This window comes from Dryas octopetala, chromosome 5 (genome assembly GCF_963921425.1).
Source record: "Dryas octopetala chromosome 5, drDryOcto1.1, whole genome shotgun sequence".
In the NCBI taxonomy this organism is placed as follows: Eukaryota; Viridiplantae; Streptophyta; class Magnoliopsida; order Rosales; family Rosaceae; genus Dryas; species Dryas octopetala.
The window spans coordinates 10026528-10047977 of record NC_141370.1 but is presented as its reverse complement, the minus strand read 5'-3'; the positions used below and the strand labels follow the sequence as shown (position 1 = coordinate 10047977).

The 21450-nt window shown below is 34.4% G+C and overlaps 1 protein-coding gene across 1 annotated transcript; it reads left to right on the top strand.

The window, feature by feature from the left end:
• The first annotated feature begins 3869 nt into the window (after positions 1 to 3869).
• On the top strand, positions 3870 to 19336 carry LOC147284140 (kinesin-like protein KIN-14B). The gene is made up of 23 exons (XM_086243024.1): positions 3870 to 4280; positions 4585 to 4708; positions 5091 to 5177; positions 5405 to 5575; positions 5676 to 5782; positions 6866 to 6997; positions 7101 to 7279; positions 8099 to 8260; positions 8721 to 8812; positions 9112 to 9263; positions 9698 to 9871; positions 10433 to 10579; positions 12201 to 12389; positions 13097 to 13168; positions 13761 to 13816; positions 13943 to 14162; positions 15291 to 15482; positions 15595 to 15786; positions 16146 to 16496; positions 16907 to 17005; positions 17623 to 17763; positions 17854 to 18012; positions 18616 to 19336. Exons 1-23 carry the CDS (start codon positions 4035 to 4037, stop codon positions 19069 to 19071), a joined length of 3900 nt encoding a protein of 1299 aa, XP_086099150.1. The 5' UTR covers positions 3870 to 4034; the 3' UTR covers positions 19072 to 19336.
• Positions 19337 to 21450: the final 2114 nt, after the last annotated feature.

Below are 21450 nucleotides of genomic sequence, written 5' to 3'. Positions count from 1 at the left end.
GAGTATAAGAGAAGTACAAGTGTACAACAGCGGCAAATTTGAATTGTATTGGGCGGGTATTTTCAGCCCAATATATTAATCTATGTTTTCGTGTTGTCTTATTTTTTATTTTTTTGTTATATCATAAATTCAATAATTATGTTTAGTCTTTATTTCTTTTTCAGTTATTCAGTTTTTCTCTATATATTTTTCAATAAATTACTCTAAATTCTATTTTATAGCCCTTAATCAAAGTATTAAATTTTAAAATTTGGCTTTTTTATGGTTTCGAAATCGAAATACATATTTAACAATTTTTCGTGAAGAGTTCACCGAAATCTTTGAACTTTTCAAAATTTCGGCAAAATTTTCCTATTTTTTATTTTCTCTAACTTCAGAAATTAAAAAAAATAGCTCGAGGCTCCAAATAATTCACCGAAAATTTTTACAGACTTGTATTGATGAGTACTAATTTTGTATGACCTAAAAAATAGTTAAATTGCTTTCAAAAAAATTATGAAAAATCCTACTCTCATAATTTAATTATGAAAAAAATAATAATCATAAAATTCTTGAATTTTTATTTTCTAAAATTCATTTCCACACAACTAAGCTCTAGAACCACAACCAAAGGTTTAAGTTAGTTAAAATAAACTTAAGGAAATTTCTAATTCCTTTAAACAAACTTTAAAACAAGTTTGAAAAATTTAAGTAACAAAATTACCATAGGCCAAAAATTTGGGTTGTTACACTCTGTGAAGACAAAGCTTGGCTGGGTGAGAGGCACAAAAAAAAAAAGAATGAAAGATAAAAAATAAAAAAAACTGAAGAGAAAGGCACGAGGGAAAAAAGTAAGGAAAGAAAAAAAAAAAAAAAAAGGAGGGGAGTTTGGGGCCTTTGGGAAATTGGAAAGAAAAAAAAAGTTTGGGATTTTGTTTAGTTATTTTAAATCTTAAACTCTAATACATTTTTAATGGCAAAAAAAAAAAAAACTCTAATACATTTTTATATAAAAAAATAATTAAAAATATCCTAAATGGCCTAAAACTTAATATCCGAAATAATATAGAGTATATAAGGTTTAATGTATAGATTATAGAGTATAAAAAGTATTAGGGTATATAGAGTATTATAATTTATATTTTAGTGTATAATTAAATTATACAGTATACAAAATATATTAATTTTATTTAACAGTATTTGTTCAAGCGCGCATTATATTCACTTTATATCACATAAAACCTACTATATAACTTGGTTTATTCAATATTTTTTTATCAATTCAGTAGATAATATGTTAAATAAACATGTGGTAAAATTTCATTAAAAATTCTCGTATTTTGATAACAATTTCTGTCGTTTCCGTATAATTATTCTCGAAATTTTAAAAATTTGAAATTTCGTCGAAATCCGAAATTTAATTCTTTGCCCTTAATGATAAATAAATTCACCTAAAAAGTTGGAATGATAAATATGTCTACTTTATATAAATAAAGCCCACGTTATGTTATGTTCTATATTTTTGGCGCCGAGCGCTCAGTGAGTTTATTTTATTTTATTTTTTTGAATAAAAAAAATTGTCATTGTCACACAGTGACAATTTATAGTATTTTTGCAATTTAAATAACTATTGTCGCACAATTTTAGTGATTGCCACTGTCTAACAGTGTCAATTTCAAAAACCCACAGTGGTATTTTGCCGAGCGCTCGGTTTATTAAAGTAGACTGGCCATTCACTGTGTTTTTGCAGGTGGGCCGGCTGATCAGGGTAGGCCTCACCAAAAAGCCCAAGGCCCGAAGCCCACCTGAAGCCCGCCCGGCCCATTGGGTCCGAAGCCCGATCTAGCCCGAAATTTGAGCTACATGAGGCCTCACAGAACTAGCTTCAACTCTCAACCAACTACGCTGACTAGTTTATTTGTCTAATTTGTGAATCATAACATATTTAATATGTTTTTTGTTTGTTTACTCAAATAAATTAGGTTTTATATAATTAATATAATGTATTAATAATTTAATATATAAGAAATCTCAAGTTTTGTATTAAATATTTAAATGGATTATTTGGAGTTTGAATTGTTTTAAAAGTATTATTTGGGGTTTGGTTTGGGGTTTAGAGTTAAAAAAAAAACCTTATATTTTTATGGTTATTGCTAATGCATAACTTGACCTTATATTTGTCAAGTAAAATATTTATTTGTTTATGAAGCCAAAATTTTTAAATTTGGTGAAAGTTACACAAAATTATTTTCTGAAAAATAAAACCACATATTATTTTTTTGTTTTTTAAGAAAAAAAAAGAGGAAAGAATAAAAACATTGATTTAAGTAATTGTCAAAATATATGCTGGAGAGACTATGTTTAAAGACGCATATAATAATTCTAAATTATTAAAATGCCCACGCTTAAAAATTAGTACATTGTACCTATTAAATAGTGATACAACAATAAAATAAAAAGATCTGAATTTCTCTAAATCAATTTGTGCCCGCCACATAAGCAATTATTCCAATTAACTTTATTTCTCCTAAACTCTTATTTATCACTACTCTTTAATTTTTCTCAGCAGTTTTTTTTTCCACTCTAATAATAGTTAAATTACATGCATCACGTGTACATAATATTTTCAATGTACATGAAATGAAAACAAAATTCAAAACATAGTATTGTGATGCAGAATGGTTGATAGAGAAATTTATGCAACAACTTGATCGTTGCAAATCTAAGAAATTCAGAAAATGATTTCTACTAGTCGGAGGGTTTGGCTCTGAAGCGACACTATTGGATATTGTTTCGAAGGGAATCGCGAAACGAGTCAAACTCATTGCATTGCTATGACCTATGGGCTTTTTCGGCATTTTGAGGTCGTTTAGAGCCTCAAATCTACGTTTTAAACTTTCAGACATTTTATTTAATTTTGTTTATATTTTATTTGGGTTTATAATTACCTGTGAGCCTTAATTATAAGGTTGTTTGCGCCATAGGGTTTCTTAAGCGTACTTAAGCAATTTTACAATTGCTAAACGATTTATTATTCAAAATTTTATCAACTTAATTATTGAGGTTTGTTCTCAATTTCCTGGTACATTCCAGTGTTATTGTTCTTTTTTACGCTTGTAAACCTTGGTCGATTGTACTGCGTCATATTGTTAGCGAGTATAAAAGTTGTAAATATTGCAAAAAAAAATTTGTGGTAAAATATTAGCTAGTGTATGTTTTGGCAAATCTTATAAATTGGTATGAGTATGTGATTTATGGCTGCTAAAAAAGCTTTTAAATTAGTAAAATCACTTTTAGTAGCGTTTAATATAAGTAAATGAAAGTATTTATGCGTTATAAAAATGTTTTTAAGTAAAGTATTTGACATGTGCTTTTTCGTAAAGCATTTTCAAATGCTTTTTTCTTGAAGTACGTAAATTTTTTCAAGAATTATATGTGCTTATAAACAGAAGTGTTTTTAGTAAAAATGCTACTGAACATAAACTCTTATAAATAGTGTCAAATTGTCCCTAATTTTTATATTTGGTATGCTCACTTTTGCTAACATGTTACTTTATAATGAGTTTCAAAACATTATAATGGGAATCACCCCATGAATGAGCATAACAATGCCATTCTTTGAAAACTCATTCCGCCAAACAAAACACAAATACGAAGTGTTGAACAATCCACACGCACGCTCACGTGGCCTGCCTTATCTACAAATCAAAGACAGACATGACAACCCAACTGAGAGCGAGGCGTGAGGTAATATCGAGCGCAAAATATTTGTGACCCAAAAAGCCGAAAAGTGTCCCAAAGTAAAAACGACACCGTGTACAACCCAACCCAAAGCTCTCCGTACAGACACACATTTATATATCATTATATATTTATATCCTAAAGGAAGAGGGAAAAAAAGTAATGCAAAGGAAAAAATGGCTGGAATTAGACGATGATCTCTATTCTCTAGGTCCACAGAACCAGAGCCACGGAGAGAGGCGTTTTGGCTTCCTTTGGGGGTTTGAAATTCGGATTCGAATCGCTCGCAGCTAGGGTTTTGGGGGACGACGACAATGGGGGAGCAGAGGAACAACAACAACAACAACAGATGGAACTGGGAGGTCAGTGGCTTCGAGCCAAGAAAGCTGTCGTCTTCGTCCTCGACGAGCTTGGTGGACCACGACGATTTCAAGCCTGGTGCGCCGTTAGTTCGGAGGTACTCGATCTCGGCGTCCTCGGCTTTGGCTCACTCTGAGCTCTCCAACAACCACTCTGTTGTGGTGGCCTCTAAACTCCAGCGACTCGAGGACAAAGTTAAGGTAACGCCTTTTTGGATTTTGGTTTGGTAATTAGGGTCCGAAGCTCTGAGTCATGGAGTTTTGAGCTGGTTAGTGGTGGTCTCGGTGGTTAGCGGCAATGCATTTTGAAATTTTAATGAAATGGATGGTGATAATTTGAAAATATAAAGCTTTCGGCATAATGTGAGAGATTGTTTTAGTTACGAGAAGTGGTTCAATCTCTTCTTCAGCTTTTTTAAAGTTTCTTTTTTTCTGTTCTTATGTGAAGATTATATTGGGTTTAGGAGGTTTGTTACATTTCTTTGTGTTTTTTTGTTCTGGACAGCTTGCTAGAGAAGATTACTTGGAGTTGAGACAAGAAGCAAGTGAATTGCACGAGTATTCGAATGCCAAACTCCAGCGAGTTACACGTTATCTTGGCGTTCTTGCTGAGAAAACCCGAAAACTAGGTAAGGAGTTTGCTTATGCTGTTTGGTTGTGCGGTCTGCGTTAAGTGTTTGAGGGATTTGTTGGAGTCATTGGTAATGTTGAGTTTTTCTTATTTTAATATATAGGAGTGGGTAGTATGGGACTGTTTTCTAAATTCAAGGTAAGTAATATTTTTGACATGGGTACAGGGATTGATATTCCATGCTACCCAAAAATAAAATTTCTTTATGATATATATATATACACACACACACACACACACACACAAACACACACTTTGAGACAATTTAATTCAAGGAAATCATGCATGTAAGGTTTGATATCCCCCACTCCATCTTTACTTTGTAAGGTTTTTAATGTTGGTGGGTTCTCTTGACGGAGTTGTCTGTATAACAATTTCAGATCAATTTGCCCTTGAAACTGAGGCTAGAATTTCTCCGTTGATAATTGAGAAGAGAAGGTTGTTCAATGACTTATTGACAGCCAAAGGTACTCATCTTCTGTGAGTTTTCTCCTTTTGGAACCCTCTCTCTCTCTGTCTCTCTCATAAACACACACACACACACACACACACACTCACACACAATACAAACGCATGCAGCTTCATGCACACATAAGCACATTTATTTTATTTGTCAATGTTGTTCATGTGAGTCTCAATTGATCTTACAAAATTCAAACGTGGTAGACCTTTTTAACTAGCCTTTTGATTCCAGGAAACATAAAGGTATTTTGCCGTACAAGACCGTTATTTGAGGATGAAGGTTCCTCGATTGTTGAATATCCTGATGATTACACTATTCGTGTCAATACTGGTGATGATGCCTTGTCCAACCCCAAGAAGGATTTTGAACTTGACAGAGTTTATGGACCTCACGTTGGACAAGGTGAACAGAGCTTTTCTTATTACATTGTTTTCACCTTCATATTGTGGTTGCACTTCATATGTAGTCTGATATAGTATCTTTGGCCCTTTTTTTTTCTCAGCTGAACTTTTCCGTGATGTTCAACCTTTGGTGCAATCAGCGTTGGATGGATATAATGTTTCCATATTTGCTTATGGACAAACCAACTCAGGAAAGACATACACTATGGTTGCTCTCTCTCTCTCTCTCTCTCTCTCTCTCACTCTATAAATATATAAATACATATATATTTGTAGTGTTTATTAGTATGTGTTTCCAATGCATATAGATTTGTACTTGCATGATGGACTACCGTTTGTCCAGCTAATTTTCACGGCCTTGTAACTTGATATGTTCTATTGTAAATTTGTACAATGAAATGATTAATATTCTAAATTATGTGTAGAGACTTGGAAAAGTGGTGTAGGACAGAAGCGTCAGGCTGCTGTTGGGTCGCTATAGCAGTACAAGACCGCACTAGAAAAAGGGTTTCAGCAATATACAACAGAAAAAGAGAGATAAAGCAGTAGGATCATAATTGGAACATCAATAGATGAGTTCTAAGGCAAAGAGCCCAAAGATAAACTCTATAATCTGATTTTCTGGGAAAAACTGCATAAAACTGCATATAAAGCCTCTTAAGATAGTATTTATACTAGGGTTACAGCAGCCCTAGCATTCTTTCCATAGATTTCTTAAATAACTATTTAATTCTATACCACTAAAATACTTAAAAATCCACATGACCGTCACATGACTACATATAAAAAAAAAAAAAGACTAGGAACATAACTATCATCAATCAAATTGAATAAAACATGAAAACCAAATAAAAAAAATAAGTAAACAACTCAAAACCCCAAACTAACTAGAACCCAAGACAAGTGGCCAGCGGGCACACTTAGTATTTGAAAGCCTTGTATTCCAGCATAAAAAAAAAAATTTAGAAGTGATTCTTCACCATCAGATTTGGAACTTAAAGTGTGGTGGAGTTTTTGCTGTTTATCTCGTTCTGTTTTAATGACCTTGAGAATTCTTCTCAGTGATTACAAAAAAAAATAAATGAAATTCAATGAACTAGAGCATGAATTTAAATTTGGTACAATTAGTGGTGTGCCTTTTACACATGTTTTATGCCTTTTCTGCTTGTCTTGAGTACATTAAGAGATTTAGTGGCACTACCTTTTTCCATTTGTTGTAAGTAGTTGCAATTTCATTACATACACTTCATGCGTCAGTTTCATGATATTGTCCTTCTTTAAACTTTCTCAGGAAGGATCTAGCCATGATCGTGGTTTATATGCTCGTTCTTTCGAGGAGCTATTTGATTTAGCTAACTGTGATTCAACTTCTACTTCTAGATTTAAATTCTCTGTTACCGCTTTTGAGCTCTACAATGAACAGGTTAAAACTTTTATAGTAAATATATCCTGCTTTCTGGTTTTTGTTTGTCTGAGCGTGGAATGATCATGATGGTTTGATGGGAATCCTTTCCATGTATTTTCAGATAAGAGATTTACTCTCAGAATCAGGAGATGCTCTACCAAAGATTCGCATGGGATCGTCAGAATCCTTTGTAGAACTTGTGCAGGAAAAAGTTGATAACCCACTGGAATTCTCTAAAGTATTAAAAGCTGCATTTCAGAGCCGGGGAAATAGTCCATCAAAGTTCACTGTCTCTCATTTGTACGTTCCAAATTCTGTAGCCTCAAAATTTTGTACAATGATGGCTTTTATTTAGAATGTGGTCATGTTTTTGGGTAGCATAAATTTAAGTGCTATGGTAAGCTCTACCTTTCTCTTAAAGAAGTCCCATCACATTACTGAATGAGAATACAATGCTTAAATTGTAAATTTATTTTTTTATTTGTCAAATAATGAGCTCAGATGAATCATAGTACGATTCCTTTACTAACATGTTTGATCTCATCACTTCTGAGTGATCACTTAATTCCCGGAAATGTGGTCTTCTATCACTTATACACCATTTTTTGAAAAAGGAATCTATTCGAGCCCATTAAAAGTTTTGCTCCTTGTGGTAGAAAAGATAGGTATGGAATATATTTAATGGCTAAGTAATTGAAATAAAATGATTGACATCAGTGATCTTTTGAATATTGACATAGTGGTATATTGTCGGGCATTTGACCAGACTTGGTTGAAGCTACAATCAAGTAGCCTAACCCTGACTAGATGGTTTCTTTGTACGTACTGGGTGTGCAAAAATTAGTAATGCAGTTATAGGAGGTAGTCTATGAAATAGAATGTCATACATATACTCAAAACTTGAGAAAATGCTACTGTTGTACTTTGCAGTTTTTATGGGTGAAAACAATTGAAGAGAGGGGTAGATAACAAATTAACTATACCCGGAACACGTTGCAAGTTAGGACAAGGAAGTTTGGTATATCTGGTCATTCATTTTTGAATGTATTGTTGTCTAAGTGTTACAACTACTCGTGTTTCAATTTATCTAAAGTGGATTTCTTGTTTTGCTGTTCTCAGGATCATCACAATACATATATATTACAACAATTTGATTACTGGAGAAAACTCATACAGCAAGCTTTCTCTAGTTGACTTGGCTGGAAGTGAAGGATTAATTGCTGAAGATGATAGCAGTGAGCGTGTGACGGACTTGCTGCATGTCATGAAATCACTTTCAGCGTATGTTAAGATAGCCAATCTCATTTTTCTCATATTAACAAGTTTTGGCATCTAGCTTTTCAGGCTGCTTATAATTCAAAGAATGGTTAACATTCATTTGGAAAATTTAGGGGCTTTCATTCTGCATGATCTTGATACTATAATTTTTGGTATTTCAAGTCTCTTTTAGCAATGTGGTCACGATACCAAAAAGATAGATCATGTTGATGATAATAATAATAATAATAGTAGTAATGATAATAATAAAAATAATAATGAGTTTACTTCAATCGCAAGAATAAATCAGTTTCTTCTTGACACATGCTGAAAGTTTTTGCATCGTAGCTGTGTATGTCAATCTGTATTAATTTTGTATATATTGTAGCAGAAAGAACATCAGCATGTGTGGATCTTGTGTCTTCTAAATTCATTCCTGTCATCCTGTACTCAGATATTACTGCATTTGATGTTGTGCATGTAGGTTGGGAGATGTGTTGTCTTCATTGACTTCAAAAAAGGATGCTATTCCTTATGAAAATTCAATGCTTACAAAAGTACTTGCAGATTCACTAGGTATTCAGTTCTCCTTATTGTTGGTACTGATCTTGGTCATATAATTCTAAGATGAAGGGAAAATTAATAATTAAAAATTATGTATAATGCTTTATTATTGGTTTCTATTTGCATCTGTTGGTGTCTGGTGTGATGGGTAATTAAGTCAGATTGACGGTGGTGTCCATTACCCTATGGCCCTCTGTATGATTGACCAGCATTATCATTTGGGAATGTGCAGAGTTGTTTTACATTAATTTCTTTTCATCAGTCTGATTGACAAAAATCTTTGATTTCTCATTAAAACAAACCTTCTATAGGTGGAAGCTCAAAAACTCTGATGATTGTTAATGTCTGTCCAAATGCTTCGAATTTGTCGGATACATTATCATCTCTCAAATTCACTTCTAGAGCTCGAAATTCTGTTCTAAGCCTTGGGAATCGAGATACGATTAAGAAATGGAGAGATGTTGTAAGTCTCTCTCTCTCTCTCTCTCTCTGAAGTTTTTGCTGCCCTGAGCACGTTGAAGGCTTAATTTGTTGCACAGTTTTTTAGTGGAGTTATGAGAGGTGTGAGAGAACACGTGGCCGTTGATTTGATTACTAAATGGTATCTTTAATTATTAGAATGCTGCTTGGGGGGAATTCTTCAAACTGTAAAGAAAACCGGAAAGTGGGTGATATCGGAAAGAAAAAGGAAATAAAAATTAATATACTAACAGTACCAAAAAAAAAAGCTCAATATTAATTTAAGCCTGGATAAGATAAACTTTATGATTTCACAAAAGAGTCACTTCTGTACTCCATGACTATCTACTTTGCACGTTTGTGCTGGTAATGCAATGATATAAAAAAAATTATGAATTGTTCATTTCTTCTGAATTTTAATTTGTGATGGCTATGTAGGCAAATGATGCACGTAAGGAGTTGTATGAGAAGGAAAAAGAAAATCAAGATCTGAAACAAGAGGTTTTGGGACTCAAACATGCTCTCAAGGATGCAAATGATCAGTGTGTACTACTCTTCAATGAAGTCCAAAAGGCCTGGAAAGTTTCGTATACATTACAGTCAGATTTAAAGGTTTTGTAACTTCCTAAATTTGGTATAGTTTTCAGATTGACTTACTTGTTACTGGAAGTCTGAAAAATTTCTTCTCACATCAGTTGTTTGAATATTAGCCAATTTTAGTTTGTTTTCTTTTCTAGCTGAAACTGTTAATTATTAGGTTTGGATTTACACTCCAATAGTTTAATTTCTTCAGAGTTAACTATAGTTTAATGATTTTCAGTTTTTTTTTTTATAAATTTCCCCTTATGAACTATATGACTAGCTTTCTGGAGTGACCTTGAATTTATCTATCTATTTAATTATTTATTATATGTTTGAATGGTATTTAGGTAATTTCCATAAGTGGAGTTTATAACACTATTAGGTGCTTGTTAGTTTACATTCCAATTTTCTCTAGTTTGTCAAACAATGTTTGACATTTTGCACTTTATTAACGGGGATGCTTTTGTATTTTGTCTGTATTCAAAATTAGTTTTTGGTGCTGTCCTTTCTGATGTGTGATTCAACATTGATAATGTAGATTCTTCTAGTAAGCATGTTGCTAAACTGGTTTAATATTCTCGTTTGATGCAGTCAGAGAATATTATGCTTGCAGATAAGCAAAAGATAGAAAGGGAACAAAACGCGCAGCTTAGAAATCAAGTTGCTCAACTGTTACAGTTGGAGCAAGACCAAAAAGTTGAGATTGAACAACGTGATTTTACAATTCAGGCCTTGCAGGTTGGTATTGTGTCTGCTTAATGTTCTAATTTATATGTATTAGAATTCAATACTTTCCTTTGAAAGATTTTAGGAACTACTGTAGCATAACTGTTGAAGTAATAGGCTGTGTTATATTCATATTATTTGTGTAATCTATGCTACATGGACTTGGGAGGGGTGTCTGATGTGGGCATGTGTTAATTCATCTTCTTCATGAAGAAATTGGATGAGGAACTCATAGAGGTCAACTTATACCCTGTAAAACAGGAATGACAAGAAAGATGAGCTACTTGATTGGCATATTTGGCAATCTCATAAAAATTAAGAATCCAAGAATCCTTGTGACGTTGTAGCATTAAGTGTGACAGATTGGATATAGATGAATTCCATTTGGTGGAAGATTGAAACAAATTTTATTATTAAGGCTCATGGTTCACCACTGTAAATGTATCACCTTAAAAACATTCACAGGGCCACTTCTGCCAGTGGTGCTCAAGAGTTGCCTTCGAAGTACGGTTTAAAATTACAAACAGATTTTCATTACTTTCAAGTCATGATTTCTAGGTTTGGAATGTTTGGAATAGCGGTGTCACATAACATCAGTGACATAAGGGCTTTCTTTTTTTCATTGCTTGGTTCATCATGGTACCAGAAAAACGAAAATTGATATTTGAGTTTAGGTTTGATGTTTAAATATTGAGAAGGATGAGAAGAATTCTGACACTATTTCCCATAAGAATGGTTTATAGCGACCAATACACGGATAGAACACTTATCTTATCAATTGGTGCTCCTAAACATTTTTTGAAACACTGCAAAATTTGAACAATTCTGTGGAACTAATTCTCAGAGGAAGAGCTCTTAGCACCACTCTTTATATGAGCAATTGAGCTTGTCATCAGGTTCTGCTTCCTATACAGATCTCCAACATCTAGATTTAAACCTACCATTTGTTTGTAAGTTTTCTTGATAGGAACTTTGGAAGCATTTGGTTTTCATTATAATGTGATTCAGATGTTTGAAGCTTTGATGGTAATTAGAACCTTGAATGGCGAGTACCGGTTACCAAATGCATTGTTGACAGTCAAAATTTCAGTGTTTGACCATTTGACCTAGAAGTCTGAGCAGGAATAGAAAATGATCCAATCATTTCCCTGCTCTCCTCTTTTTGGATCATTTGAATTTTTGTTCAATTCTTGGATCATTTCCCTCCTCTCCTCTTCTCACATTTTATCTCTTGTTTTTGGTCTTGTAGAAACAATGGAATGGAAAATAAGGTTGTAGAAGTCAGTATGTGAGGCACTGTTGCTTATTTGGGTCAGAAATTGGTCTTTTGTTGCACTGTTATTGTTCGACATTGTTTTCCATAGTTAACTCAGCCCATGATATTATTTGAATATAGATGTTTCTTGATTGTTGTTTAATGTGGGTTCTACATTAAAGTAATAATGGCACTTTTTCATTGTCAAGTGGATTGAGCCTGTTTCCAGGTTTCATTTATATTGCGTTTTTCAACAGAGTTGAATTATGATGGACTATTATATGAAAGTTTTATGTTTTTGTTTTCTTGATCAAGAATTTTTACTTTTCAAGATCACCACCAATATAGTATTCTCTAAGTTTAACCTGTCTGATTCAGGCTAAAATTAAAAGCATTGAATCCCAATTCAGTGAGGCCCTCCATCCCAGTGAAGATTGGTCAACATCAGGCTCAGAACCAGGGTCTGGGATTCTATCAACTTCCAAGGCAGTTGGGGATGACATGGATCCTCCGCCTGTAACTAAGAAATTGGAAGAAGAGCTTAAGAAACGTGATGCATTAATAGAGGTGTGCTGGAATATATTTTTACTTTATATATTTTTTGTTGATCCTATCTGTAGTTGAATCAATATTCATTTTACATCCAAACAAAAGGTTCAAGAGCGTGTGTGTAGACTTGAACCCTTCAATCGAGTAAATCCTAGCATTTACAATGTGATAATGACAATATAATACATCTGTAAAACAAAATCTATAGACCCAATATGACCTTGCTAGCAAACTGCTAGTTGCATGAAAGGTGCCGCATGAATAGTATGGTCAACAGTGCCTAATACAGACTTTTTCATTTTGTTGAGTAAAAATATAAGTGAAGACAATTAGACTGCAAAAAATACTATAAAGTAAACTAATAAAATACCAAAGGCCCGATTCTGTACTGGCCTCCTTTGAACTTAACCTCTGTTACTCTTCTTGGATTTTGCTGTAAATAAAATTGACTCAGGAAAAAATAAAAACCAAGGGCACATTCCTTGGGATCAAAAAGTTGTGTTATGAATAGGCTCTTTTCCAAGGGTTAGTATCTTTACCAAGTTATGGTTTCTGTATGCCTGCATCAAAATATGATCTATTTTAAATCTACTTTCAGTTCTCCATTCATATGCTCCTTTATATATTTTTTGGTTATGAAAGGATGACTAATGCTCTCTCTCTCTCTCTCTCTCTCTCTCTCTCTCTCTCCCTCTCTCTCTCTCTCTCTCTCTCTCTCTCTCCAGAGGTTGCATGAAGAAAATGAAAAGTTGTTTGAGAGATTGACGGAGAAAGCATCTTTGGCTGGATCACCGCAGGTAAGTTCTGTTTCCCTCACATTAGATTTGTGTGCGTGTTGTCATGGTGTAGAAGTATCTTTTTGCAGGTCATTGATTTTCATTCTATTTTAAGTATCTGCTACATTGTTCTGTTTTTTCTTTTTCCATTTGTCTGTTGCATCTTATGTGCTTATTGTTACATTCATAGCTTTTCTTGATTCTTTAATTCCTGGAAGCCTGAGGAGCGCAGGTGTTAGATGTGGTTTTGGGTGTTTATTTTTATAAAAGCACTTGAAGATTCTGGGCTGAGAGTTTTTTCAGTTAGCATTCTGACTCTGTGGTAGCTGTTTCATTTGATCATATAATACTGATTGCGCTGTTTCGAGATGCCATTTGGATTGCCTGTAATAGTCTAGGAGACATTCCAAAATTCTATGAAAATTTTTTAGTTTGCAGAGGTCTGCTGTCCTGTTAAGGCCATAGTCTGATAATCAGCTGCTCCCTTATCTTTGATGTCATGTGATCATATAAATTATTTCACAATCTTTTTCTTATTTGTGAGATTTACTTCTGTTGTTTGTCTAGGGTATCGCTCCATATTTCTAATATATATATAATTTTTTTTTTTCAGATATCAAGTCCATTATCCAAAGGGTCGCTAAATGTTCAGTCTCGGGACCTTGTGAGGTAAGACGTTTGGCATTGTCTTATGGTTAATGTAATTTTTTGTCTTGACTTGTTTCTTTTCAACAATTCTTATTTGCTAAACAAAAAATTGCTTATTATACTTTCTTCTTCATCAATTTAAAATAGGAATGCTAGTAGAGGGAATTCGATGGATGTTGTTCCTTCACCACTGGTACTGGCCGCAGATAAGACTGAGGGTACAGTTGCTGTGGTGAAATCAGGTTCTGAGAAAGTTAAAACGACCCCTGCAGGAGAATATCTTACTTCTGCCTTGAATGACTTTGATCCTGAACAACATGACAGCCTTGCTGCCATTTCAGATGGAGCAAATAAGCTTTTGATGCTGGTATGCTGGATTATTGGGCTTATCTTTTCATTTTTGTTTGGAACCATACTGTCATATTATGATTTAAGTGCTGATCATTATGGATATGATGCCATCATACATTTCTTAGTTTAAACTGAGCATTGAATGTCCCCTTTCAACATTTCATCCTTCATTGTCTGGGGAAAAAGTATTACTAACAATGTTCTTTATTTTAAAACTTTTTTTTTTAGCTCATGGTGAGCTTTACATAAAGAAGCTTCTTAAATAATTGATTAAGAATTCATCTTGATTAAGAAGCTCATTGTGTTTCTATTTTGTTGTCTTAATTTGTGCTCTCTCTCTCTCTCTCTCTTTCTCTCTGTCTCTCTCTGTCTCTCAGGTCCTTATCTATAAATAATCTAAGATTTGATTTATTAACCTAGTCTTATAACATTAAAACACTTGGATAAGTCTAAATTATTTTGAACACTTCAGGATTTTTATCTTTCTAAAAAAAAAGTTTGAATAAATCACTGAATACTCTGGAAAGCTTAGATACAAGTAAGAAGCTGTTTAGCCGGTTATCAGCTTCTCAGGCGCTCCTTGAACATTCTTCCACTTGGCTTAAAAGATAAACAATCACCAGCAAGGGTTTGGTGGAATAATCAGGCCCATGGTTTGCTTCCATGTGGTCTGGGGTTCAAATCCCCTCAAAGTACCTACCTAGCTATTTGCTAGAGTTACCTGCCTCCTAAAGATTGTAGGGTTCGACAGGAGGCCCCAGTTTTGAACCCGCCGCGACAGGGGATTTCTGGGTATCAAAAAAAAAAAAAAAAATCTATTCTTGGACAACTTACTAGGTCGTTTGGCCTGTTTTTGACTCCTGGAAAATTAATGGCCCATTTGATAACGATTTTGTTTTCTGGTTGGTGATCTTATGCTGCAACTTTGGCTGCTAAGATGTGATGATTTGTCTTGAATGTCAAATGTGCTACTATAATTTATTTGTTGTTTGGCTTAGAACGTTTTATCTTTCTAATGTATATAGGTGAATGTAAATGGTTTCTCAATAACAGGAACTTGTACACATCCATATCCCCAGTTAATTTTTTCTTACTAAAAAAGATTGGAAATTCCGAGAGTAACTGTCTATTTATCAAATTACAGGTTCTGGCTGCTGTAATTAAAGCTGGGGCTTCTAGGGAGCATGAAATACTTGCTGAAATAAGAGATGCTGTTTTCTCTTTTATTCGTAAAATGGAACCGCAGAGGGTAATGGACACCATGCTTGTCTCCCGTGTTAGAATTTTGTATATTAGATCTTTGCTTGCAAGATCACCGGAGTTGCAGTCCATCAAGGTAATGAAGCGATAGAGACATGGCCTTTTTTTTTGTATGCTGCCCACCGGGGTTGATAAAATATGTTGTCAAATGCATATTATTTTTTGTGCTTGTCATCTTTTGTTTATAGGTTTCTCCCGTTGAGAATTTTCTAGAGAAGGCTAATACTGGACGTAGTAGAAGTTCCAGCCGGGGTAGCAGCCCTGGAAGATCTCCTGTGTGCTATGCTGATGAGCACATCCAAGGCTTCAAAGTGAATCTAAAGCCAGAGAAGAAGTCCAAGTTTTCATCAGTTGTATCGAAGATACGCGGACTTGATCAGGTAACTGCTATTATTATGCTCTTGCTCTCTCTCTCTCTCTCTCTCTCTCTCTCTCTCTGTGGATATAAACATGAAAAAATGATAGATAAGAGAATCCCAAACACACATGCAGAATTCAGACCACAGAATGAAAAAAGCTGGATATATTTCCCCCATTTTTTGTATTTTAATAGAGAAGATTGGCAGTCGGCGTATCCTCTTCACTTTACATGTGAAACTGTCTTCTTGTTGTCCTGTTATCTGGTCCTTCTTCACTACCCATATACACCTTACTCGAACATTTTGAACTTTTTTATGCTAGAATTTTCTTTTGTTGCAAATGGTTTATATGGTGTGGCACTAAGCAGTCAAATGTGCAGGATACTCCACGGCAGCAGGTAACTGCTGGAAAGCTTAGGGAAATGAATGAGGAAGCTAAAAGTTTTGCGATTGGAAACAAAGCTCTTGCTGCTCTCTTTGTTCATACACCAGCTGGTGAACTGCAGCGTCAACTTAGATCTTGGCTTGCAGAAAATTTTGACTTTCTCTCTGTTACTGGAGATGATGCATCAGGAGGGACAACTGGTCAGTTGGAGCTTCTTTCAACTGCAATCATGGATGGTTGGATGGCTGGGCTTGGTGCTGCTGTGCCTCCTAATACAGATGCTCTTGGACAACTTCTATTCAAGTATTCGAAGCGGGTCTATAGTTCTCAATTGCAGCACTTGAAGGTATGTCTGGATCTTGGGTTAGTATCTTACCCTAGAGAAGCTATTCTAGATGAGCACGCTATAGTTGGCTTAATATTTCTTTCGCCTCTTCAAAATGCCCGAGGTCTCAATCACTTTGATAATATGCTCCTGGGCAATGTCCACCTTTGTTTGCTCCCTACTGTTTTAATGGTGGTCCATATCTTGGTGGTTTCATTTTCTTTTTTTGTCCTAATCTCTGTTGTATGTGTCCATTAACATTCTTGTGTTTACTTGTTGAATTTGGTATAATGACGCATGATTTTTCTTCAATTAGGAGATGTCATATAATTTTTTGTGATTATATATTTCAGACTGTACCCCACTTGTTCTGTGCTGCGGTGCACTATCATTGAATTTTGGATGTTTTTTGAGTTTCTTTCCTATTCCAGGATATTGCTGGTACATTGGCATCAGAAGGGGCGGAAGATGCAGCACAAGTTGCAAAATTACGATCAGCTCTAGAGTCCGTTGATCACAAAAGGAGAAAGGTAATCAACTTTTTATCAATATTTGTGCATATCTTAAAATAAACTATATATATATATATATCATGCACTTGATGAATGCAAATTTGTGTGTTCAACGAAAATGAATAAGACAGAAAAGTTTGGAGGTATACAAGTTTAGCCAGAATATTTATTCCTTTCCTCTAATTTTCAAAAATTGGCAACTCACAGTGCCTATTTATGTTTGGGTCAAAAATTGAACATTCCTTTTTCCCTTTTCACCTCTTGTTTAATGACAGCTCAAATTTATATTTCTAACGGATCAACAGTAGAATATCTCTTGTGCTTGTAGGCCGACTGAGGTTTTCCATGCCCAGCTTGTTATCTAGGTCTAAGTTCTCTATTGATCAAATAAATAAACAAACAAAAAAAAGATTTATAAGAGTTTGCCTATGTTTGACGAATCATTTGATAAGCCTTCCACTGAAATTCTTTTCTTCTTCTTCTTATTGCCATTTCCTGTGGTGACAAACAAGTTGGCTGAAATTAACCTCATTTATATTCTATTTTAGTAGTCTTGAACAAGTTTTTACTTATTGACCAAAAAAAAAAGAACAAGTTTTTACTTGGATACTATGCTGGTTTCGTGGTTTCATCAGATTTTGCAACAAATAAGAAGTGATGCAGCCTTACTGACACTGGAAGATGGTGGTCCACCTATTCAGAATCCTTCTACTGCTACTGAGGATGCACGATTGGCATCTCTCATTTCCCTTGATGGCATATTGAAGCAAGTCAAGGTTTACCTCTTTGCATTTTTAGTGTGTTAATGATTGGGTTGTTGTAAATTAAGAAACAAGACCTTGTAAATATATCTTTTTTTTAAACAGGATACAGTGAGGCAAACCTCTGTAAACACCTTGAGCAAGAGTAAGAAGAAACTAATGCTAGCATCTCTAGATGAACTTGCTGAACGGATGCCTTCCCTTCTTGACATTGATCATCCATGTGCACAAAGGCAAATTGCAGATGCTCGTCGTTTGATTCAGGTGTGTGTGATATATATATATATATATAATACATACTATATATGTTCTTTCTTTTCCTTTTTTCCTGACAAATGATTATTGTGAAATGATGTGTAACTGTGTACTAGGACATGCTCCATGCTTGGTTAGAACTGAAGTTACATTTTGATGTAAACTTTCTTTGTAACCCTTATTTTTGTTTTGTTTTTTTTTTTCTCGGATGTGGTTTTCCCATATGGATGCTTATTATGATCTTTATGGACCTGGTCTATGTATTCAATAAGCAATAACTTTTAAGTAACTGTAATTACTGGAACGATTAATTGAAATGAACTAATTCGGTTGTATTTCAATGACCTAAAGTTGATATAGGCTGGGAAAACAAATAACCTATATCTAGTTGCTTGAAGAAAGAGAATGGCTTCATGCCAAATGCATGTAGAATGATTATTCCTCTGTGACTTGTATATCTGTTCTAAAAATATTGGAGTCGAAAAATAAGCTTTCAACTGATACATAAAATTGTACTTTTAAGATTGCCTTGGGTGCGATTAGCCTTTGTCTGACTGTGCAGTTTATTGCTATTCAATGCTTCATCTTTCTTCTTCTGTACGTTGCTTGCAGTCTGTCCCTGAAGAAGATGATCAACTTCAAGAGCAATCTCATGCACGCAAACCATCTACAGATATGGGAGTTGGTACTGAAACTGATGTGGCGCAATGGAATGTCCTGCAGTTCAATACAGGCTCAACAACCCCATTTATCATCAAGTGTGGGGCAAATTCGAATTCAGAACTAGTCATTAAAGCAGATGCCAGGATTCAAGAACCCAAAGGTGGTGAGATTGTGAGGGTCGTCCCAAGACCGTCTGTTCTGGAAAATATGAGCTTGGAGGAGATGAAACATATATTCTCCCAACTCCCTGAGGCTCTAAGCTTGCTTGCCTTGGCAAGGACTGCAGAAGGAACACGAGCTCGGTATTCTAGGCTGTATAGGACTTTAGCCATGAAAGTTCCCTCACTGAGGGATTTAGTTGGTGAACTTGAAAAGGGGGGAGTCCTAAAAGACGTGAGGTCATGAAATGCGTAAGTTTGTTAGGACTCAATTGTTGGGCTCGCTTTTCTGATGTATGCGATTATTTTCATTTTGGGTTGTGCCCAAACAAATTGGTATTGTAATTTGTAATCTGTTGTAACTGTGTTAGTGCACGTTGTCTACACGTTTTCATGCATGCTCTGGGCATCACTGACATTCACCGATCTTTCATTCTTTATTTTTTGTAATTTTCATTATGGTTGATATAATCAGCACTCATATTTATAGCAATCTCTGTGTATTTTCATCATGGTTCTTAAGCGAGTTCAAGTTCAAGTTCAATAATGAAGTCTGGTTCATTAACAGTAACACAATAAAAACGAAGTGGGAAAAATTCGCGAAACGATCCACTATCAACATCATCGTTTTAAAATTTCGTTGTTATTTGTGTCTCTGTACACTTGGGGTTTTTTTTTCAAATTCAAGGCAGTCAAAATTCTAGTTCTATGAGGAATATCCAAATTGTGTTAAAACAATTTGTGAGTACAAACAAAATGTAAAGTGTCAAGCAAAAGCTAGAGCACAACAATTTCACTTCTTTTTTATTTTTTCTGTATTTTTCGCTAAAAATCTGTGTTGGTAGTTTGGTACATATAGATCGACCATTGTAGTGAAGGACAGAAGGAGCAATGGACCTTCAGAAATGAGTCCATAATGTAAAACAAGGAGAGAGGATGAAACACCACCTCCACCACCTCCATTATCACTTTACAAAATATTAGATTTACGTCACCTTGACTATTTTGAGCACATGTACTGCATATGAAAATTTGAGCAAAAAATAAAAAGCACATGAAGATTAAAACACTGTTGAAAAACGTGAAGATTATAACATTGTAAATTTTGTATGAATAGTGGTATAAGAATTAGTACTGACCCTGCGACATTCGAACTGTGTGCAAGTAAGCATCAGTTTTGTGACTTTTTGACATATTGCTCATTTGAGGAAAAAAAAAAAGAAGAAGAGGAAGAAAATGTACTTGGATTATCTCAACTGCTTTTGTTTTGTTGCAAAGAATATTTACATTGCATTTTAGTAGTGGAACTGTTGCCTTTAAGATATTGGAGGAAACTATATAATGGTGCTATTCCACTCATCCAATTTATTATCTTCCCCACTTTAAGAAAAAAACTTAATTATAATTTTACTCTTTAATAAAATTACTAAAAATGATAATTAGAAATTAAGAAATAAAAGGTGGGAAATGTAGGATTGCTGTGGTCCCCACTTGAAAACCTGTACAGTTGTGAAGCACTGCACTACTAACAATTTATTATGAAATCCACATTAATAAAAATGAGTCTTAGACAATTATTCAATTATGTAGTAAATCCACAATAAAAATGAGTCTTAGACATTTATTCCTAAAACATTTGTTTCATCTTCATTTCTTCTTTCACATTCAAATGCATCGAAATCATTAGTGTCAGTAGTTTTGTCGAAGCCAACAACCATCATGGTTCATGAATTTTTTGAGCACACATGCTCGACGTTCATTGATTTCTTCTTCATCAATGCTTTTGGTATTTCTGTGTCACGTGCTAGTTCTTCAGTGTATATGATGGTGAATACTTCACATTCATATTTGCAAAAAATAATTTTTATTTAATTTATTTTCAATCTATGAAATGTTGTAAAACTGATGATTATCATAAAAGCAAATAGATGAACATAAAAGCAAATAGATGAACAAGATCAATCAAGAGAAATCACTAAAATAATTTACTACGAGGTGGGATACTTAGAAGTTATCTCTTGTTGTGCGCATTTCATGTCCATATTTGTGTTGTATTCACAAGTGCTTCTCAAAATGAATTCTAGTGTGCTTCTCTGTCCTTTTGTCAGTGGTAGCATATATTCATGTTTTTCATTCAAGGATCTTGGTTCACGTGGGTTGGACAAGGAGAGATTGTTCCTCTTTTCATTATCTTGTGAGCTACTCCTTTTACCTTTTTCATCCACCATTCTATTATCATTGTCTATATGTCGATGAGTATTTGTTAGCATGGTTTTTTTTCTGTATATGCAACAATAAATAAATAAAATACATTTTGATTTGTTGTTACTTACCAGTATATGGGCATTTTCATAGTGCTTGTCCATTATTTCTTCTGTTGGTCTCATTGAATTGTAAATTTGTAATGTGTCCACGATTCTGACTTTATGTCAAATACCAGCAATGTGTAGTGATTCTAATCGTGCATTGGTATGAATATCTTTTGAACGCTTCCAAAGTTTGTTCAGTAGTGGGTTATATATGAATATATGAATTTTTTCGCTCTGCCCTTGTCTTTTGAACCTCATAAGCCTTGCTCTGCGTAGAATTTGCATCAATCAAAAAGGTTCGAGAAATATTTGAGCAG

Excerpts from the sequence above, each read along its gene's own strand:
- LOC147284140 (XM_086243024.1), top strand. The coding sequence starts at position 4,035 with ATGGGGGAGCAGAGGAACAACAACAACAACAACAGATGGAACTGGGAG. Across the intron at positions 4,281-4,584 it reads GACTCGAGGACAAAGTTAAG|CTTGCTAGAGAAGATTACTT; the intron begins GTAACGCCTTTT and ends TGTTCTGGACAG. Across the intron at positions 14,163-15,290 it reads CAAATAAGCTTTTGATGCTG|GTTCTGGCTGCTGTAATTAA; the intron begins GTATGCTGGATT and ends ATCAAATTACAG.